Source organism: Orycteropus afer, unplaced genomic scaffold, assembly GCF_000298275.1.
Source record: "Orycteropus afer afer isolate SDZICR_OR568_19922 unplaced genomic scaffold, OryAfe1.0 scaffold00002, whole genome shotgun sequence".
In the NCBI taxonomy this organism is placed as follows: domain Eukaryota; kingdom Metazoa; phylum Chordata; class Mammalia; order Tubulidentata; family Orycteropodidae; genus Orycteropus; species Orycteropus afer.
The window spans coordinates 37,679,503-37,685,502 of NW_006921589.1; the positions used below are offsets into that span (position 1 = coordinate 37,679,503).

Here is a 6,000-nt window from a genome sequence, read left to right on the forward strand (position 1 = left end):
ATAACTACAAACTCATACTTTTATTTATCCAGCACTGAGAGGTATTTTTAAAAAACAGATTTAACCTCTTGAAATTGCAGTATTGTTACATCATGTCTTAGCGATATCAAGACTAGCAAGCAGTATCAAGAACAAAAAGTGCCTTGTCTACAACATGAGGCCCTCATTACAGTAAAAATGGCTAATTTATTTGAGAAAATTTGTAATTCTACTCTACTTCTTGTTGTTGTTAGGTGTCGTCATCTCCAACTCATAGCGACCCTACATAAAACAGAACGAAAAACTGCCTGGTCCTGTGCCAGCCTCACGATCCTTTGCTATACTTAAGGCCATCATTGCAGCCACTGTGTCAATCCACCTTGCTGAGGGCTTCTCCTTTTTTGTTGACCCTCCACTCTACCAAGCATGATGTCCTTCTCTAGGGAATGGTCCCTTCTGACAACGTGACCAAAGTAGGTGAGACATAGTCTGGCCATTCTTGTTTCCAATGAGCATTCTGGCTATACTTTTTCCAGTACAAATTTGTTAGTTCTTTTAGCAGTCCATGGTACTTTCAGTATTCTTCACCAACACAACTCAAAAGCATCAACTCTTCTTCAATCTTCCTTATTCATTGTCCAGCTTTCACATGCATATGAGAGGACTGAAAATACCATGGTTGGGTTAGGTGCACCTTAGTCTTCAAGGAGACATCTTTGCTCTTCACTTGAAAGAGGTCTTTTGCAGCAGATTTGTGCAATGCAATACGTTGTCTGATGTCTTGACTGCTGCTTCCATTGGTGCTGACTGTAGAACCAAGTGATATTTAAGTCTTTGACAATTTCAATCTTTTTTCCATTTATCATGATGCTACTTATTGGTCCAGTTGAGAGGATTTTTGTTTCCTTTATATTGAGGCATAACCCATACTGCAGACTATAGTCGTCAATCTTCATCAGTAAGTGCTTCAAGTCATCCTCACTTTCAGCAAGCAAAGTTGTATCGTTTGCATATCAATTCAAAAGTAGTGAACCCTGATGAACATGTATGTCATACCACATTCTGTATGTTTAATTTGTAACTCATCCTCAACTTCCATTTGTACTGGAAGGTTAATAACCGCAAGGAATAACCTATGTAGCTACTTCTAATATTAAATCTACTTATTCACTAGTAATTAATTTTCTCTTTCAAAAGATATTATGGAAAACTCCAAAACTGCTTACTTTGGGATTATAATCAATCTCTATTTACAAAAGTGAAGATATGAAGTTCACAACAGTTCTCAGGTAACTCATCAAACTCCAGGTCTCAACTAGGATCTATAGAGGTGATCTTCTGTTGTAAATTTTCACTGAGTTGATGCCAACTTATGGTGGCCACACTTGTGCATAGTAGAACTACTCTATAGGGTTTTTAAGGCTGTGACCTTTCAGAAACAATTCAGCAGGTCTGTCTTCCAAGGTGACTCTGGGTGGGTTCAAACTGCCAACCTTTTGGTAGTAGACAGCTTAATTATTTGTGCCACACAGGGACTCCTAGAGGTAATACTCTGTAGGGAGATATATAACTGTTTATGAATGTATAAATGGAAATAATGCATTCGAAAAACCACGTTAAAAAAAAGATAATAAGGCCAAAATCTACAAACACAGAAAGGTATGGAGGTAGGTACTTTAATTATCGTCCAAAAAACCAACCAACTCTAAAACTCCTTTCAAAAGAACAAGTGACAGTGTATGATAACTTGATCTGGAAATAATCTGTAAATAACCAAGTAGAGAACCCTTTAACAATGAAATCACAAATGTTAGAATTTGCCTTTTTGACTATAATTACACAGTAAATTTTATTTGTGACTATCATCATTAATACTAAAGAAAATTTTTACTAGTGGAAGGACTACTCCTGTTTTGATACATCTTAAGAACCTACCTTAAATGTTCATACTTCCATACACCTTCATCTTGGCCTTCAGGTGGTTCAAGAATTTTGTCAATATTGGAGCAATCTGCCCTTATGTTTTGTTGAATATACTATGAAAAAGAAGTTCTTACAGTTAATTAAAGTATTGTGCTACACAGTAAATCTTATGTTAAAAATATACAATTTTGCAATATATAACCTCTCTTCTACTTCAACTTTTGGGTTTTACACTAAAACCAAGTATAGAATCATAATCAGTAACTGAGAAGAAAGTAGGTAACCCTTACCTATTCTTCTGCAATTCAACTTCTTTGGGACAGGATCTACTACATAAATGCAGATATGTATTTATCAGGATTGGAATTGGGATCAAAATTGCAAACCATACTTTTTAAATGAACACAAATACAGATAATGTAAATTAACTGGATATTTATCCAATGTCTAGAATGAACAAATCTACTGAGACAGAAAGTAGAGGAGTAGTTGCTTGGAGCTAGGGGGAAGGCAGGGAAGGATGGAGATGACCACTATCAGGGTACAGAGTTTCTTTTAGGAAGATGAAAATGTTCTACAATTAGATTATAGTGACAGTTGCATAAACCTATGAATATACTAAAACCCACTGACTTGTACACTTTAAATGGGTGAATTGTATGGCATGTAATTATATCCAAGAAAATATTATTAGAAAAACTAAAAAACAGACAATAGAGTCATTTTCAATCAACAGAAATCATTTAACATAAAATTTTAAATTTCAGGTCTATCTTCATCAATCTAGGACTTAGGTATCTTAATAATATGAATAGGCTAAACTACATTAATCGATCATAAAAACTTACTAACGACAGGGTCTTCAAGTCAATCTATTCTGCCTATTCCAGACAATCTTTCTTGAATATTACCTCTCATGTCAAAAGTTTGGTTAACTAGTGAAGGATGCATGCCATGAGCACTGACCCTTTTAAGATTTGTCTAAATGGAATCAAACTGACAACAGCAACTTGAAATATTTGATAGGAATCTTAAGAGGGCAGTAAGTTAATATTGGGTAGAGGAACAACTCTCTGAAAAAAGGATGAAAATGGTTATGCAAGTTGAAAAATGCAGTTACTGTCACTAAATTGTATTTGTAGAAATTGTTGAATTGGTGTATGTTCTACTGTATATATTCCCAACAAAAACAAAAATAATTATTATAAAAGTGTGCTTTCAGAAAAATGTCGAACAAAATTAAAATCATAAAATAAAATAAAAAACCAGGCTTACTGGTCTGACAGAAACTGGTGAAACCTCTAAGACTGTGACCCATAGTCACCCCTAGGGCCTGGAACTGAACTCACTCACCTGGCTTTCAGCCAAACAACAGACAGGCGTATAAAGTGAACATTTACACCAGGTAGGTACACTTTTTAAAACAATCAACCATGGGAGATCAGAAGGGCAATATTTATACAGGAGATGGTGCAGAGGACGGGAATTAATAGGAAAGAAGTATACAGGGAAAACAGGGAGGAAGTGGGATGAGAGCTGTTACATTATGGGGACTGCAATCAATGTAATGAAACAAAATGTGTGTGAACTATTGAATGGAAAATGAATTTGCTCTGTAAACTTTCACCCAAATCACAATAGTTAAGTTTGGTCAAAACCTTTTAATGACTCCCTAATTCCTACCTGGGAGCTCTGGTAGCATAGTCCCTAAGGCATTTGACTGCTAACCAGAAGGCTGGCGGTTCAAACCCACCAGACACTCCTCAAAAGGAAGATGGGGCAATCTACTTCCATAGTGATACTGCCTCGGAAACCCAAGGAGGGGTCGCTATGAGTCGGGTCCAACTCAGCACATAACAACAACAACAACTTGTTTCCTATCAGAAACCACAAGGAAGTGAGACATTTTTTAATTCATGAAATAGAACTGTCAACCCACAATTCTATTTCCAGCTAAAATACCCACAAGAATGAAGGTAAATTAAAGACATATCAGATGAAAGAAAACTAAAAGGATTTGTAGCCAGCAGACCACTCTAAAACAATTGTTAAAGGAAGGTCTTCAGATAAAAGGGGAAAAAATGAAGGAAACTTGAGACACAAGGAGTGAAGGAAGAGCAACAGCAATGGAAAATATCTGGATATAAATATAACAGGGGAGCTCTGGTGGTGTAGTACCTAAGGCATCTGACTGCTAATCAGAAAGCTGGAGGTTCAAACCCACCAGCCACTGCTGGAAAGGAAGACTGGACTGTTGAGATACAGCCTCAGAAACCCAAGGAGGGGTGAGGTTGCTATGAGTGGATCCAACTCCACAGTAGTGAAGTTATTTTTTTTCTGGAAACATAACAAGACTATTCTCTTAAGGGAATCCCAGGCAGCACAAATGGTTAACTGCTCAACTCCTACCTGAAAAGTTGGCAGTTTGAACACATCCAGAGTTGCCTTGCAAGACAGGCCTGGAGATCTACTTCTGAAAGATTACAGCCTTGAAAACCAGATGGAGCAGTTCTATTCTTCACAAAGAGTCAGCACAAGTCAGAAATGAATTGATGGCTGATTTTTTTTTTAAGAACTGGATTACCAGGCCTTTCTTCCAAAGTGCTTCTGGGTGGACTTGAACCTCCAACCTTTTGGTTAGCAGCAGAGTGTGTTAACCATTTGTACCACTTAGGGACTCCCTATATAGAGGTAAAGTTGCTATCTTCCAATTTTAAGTGGTAAAACACTGATGCTGAATAGACTGTAAAAGGTAAGTATGATTTGTAATCTCTGGGGTAACCATTTTAAAAATTACATAAAGATATATAGCCAAAATTATAATAAACGAAAAAACCAAACTCACTGCTGTTGAGTCGATTCCAACTCATAGCGACCCTTCCTTGGATTTCCTTCCGTAGTGATACTGCCTCGGAAACCCAAGGAGGGGTCGCTATGAGTCGGGTTTGACTCGATGGCACATAACAACAACAACAACAACATCTCTACAGAAGTAGATTGCCCAGCCTTCTGAGAAGTAGCTGGTGAGTTTGAACTGCCAGCCTTCTGGTTAGCAGTCAAATGTCTTAAGCACTATGCCACCAGAGCTCCCAAAAATTATAATAGATAAATAAAAATGGAATACTAAACAATGTTCAAATAACCCTAAAAAGTCAGGAAAGGGGAAACAGAAGAACAAAAAAAATAAAGGAATAGCCAAAAATAAGTAATAAAATGGTAGACATAAGTTCAAACATATGTATCAATAATTACATTAACTATAAATGGTCTAAATATACCAATTAAGAGATAAATATTGCCAGAATAAAATTTTTTTAAATGACCCAACTATATACTATTGCAGTGTAGTAAATTACTTAACATGGCTTTTCTACTCACAAGTCTTTGTAAACTCCAAGGTGGGTTTGCTATGAGCAACTGAGGAGCTCCTGATTGCTAAAGTTGTCCACCTGGAGTATTTCTGTTGGGAGGGGCACAAAACAATGTTCTGGGAGGTTCCCACTCTCTCTCAGGTGCTTAGAGTTCTGATGCTATGATTGGCTAGTTTGGCCACTCTGCCAGGCTCAAAAGGAGGCCTCCTAGAGGCAGAACTCTCTCTGACTGCTGGTTGAGGAAGATGTGCTGCCAAAAGAGACACTGCTGCTGGGAAAGAGACCTAAGAGACAGGCGTTGCTGAGTAAGACACTGAGGGACATGCACTGCTAGGGGAGAGACTGTGAGACTTGGCTGAGAGATGATGGGCTAGGAGAGAGACTGAGCATTTTTTTTTCTGAACTTGAATTGTAGCCTGGTGCTTCCCTAATAAACCCCACAATCTGTGAGTTCGGTGTGGCCACTGCAGTAAATTATCGAACCCAGGAGGTGGGGGTGCTTTGAGAGGAACGGTTGGAGGAAGTGCTGGAGGGAGGCAACATGTTTGGCCTCGCAGGAATAGGCCTTGGGCTATTGATGGTGATTCTGTCTTCCTCTTCTGGGATTAGAGGAGGTCAGAACATGTGGCCTCCTTGTCCTTTTTGCAACTATCTAGGAGCTCTGGTAGCATAGTGCCTAAGGCACTTAACTGCTAACCAGAAGGCTGGCGGTTCAATCTCACCAGCC

The 6,000-nt window shown here is 38.2% G+C and overlaps 1 protein-coding gene across 1 annotated transcript in view; it reads right to left on the reverse strand.

Moving 5' to 3' along the window:
• The window catches only part of LOC103193076, a 61,093-nt gene that overhangs the window by 16,703 nt on the left and 38,390 nt on the right, over positions 1-6,000 (reverse strand). The window contains exon 7 of the mRNA XM_042783597.1: positions 1,915-2,015. Coding sequence (XP_042639531.1) covers positions 1,915-2,015 — 101 coding nt within the window. The remainder of the gene's footprint in view (positions 1-1,914; positions 2,016-6,000) is intronic.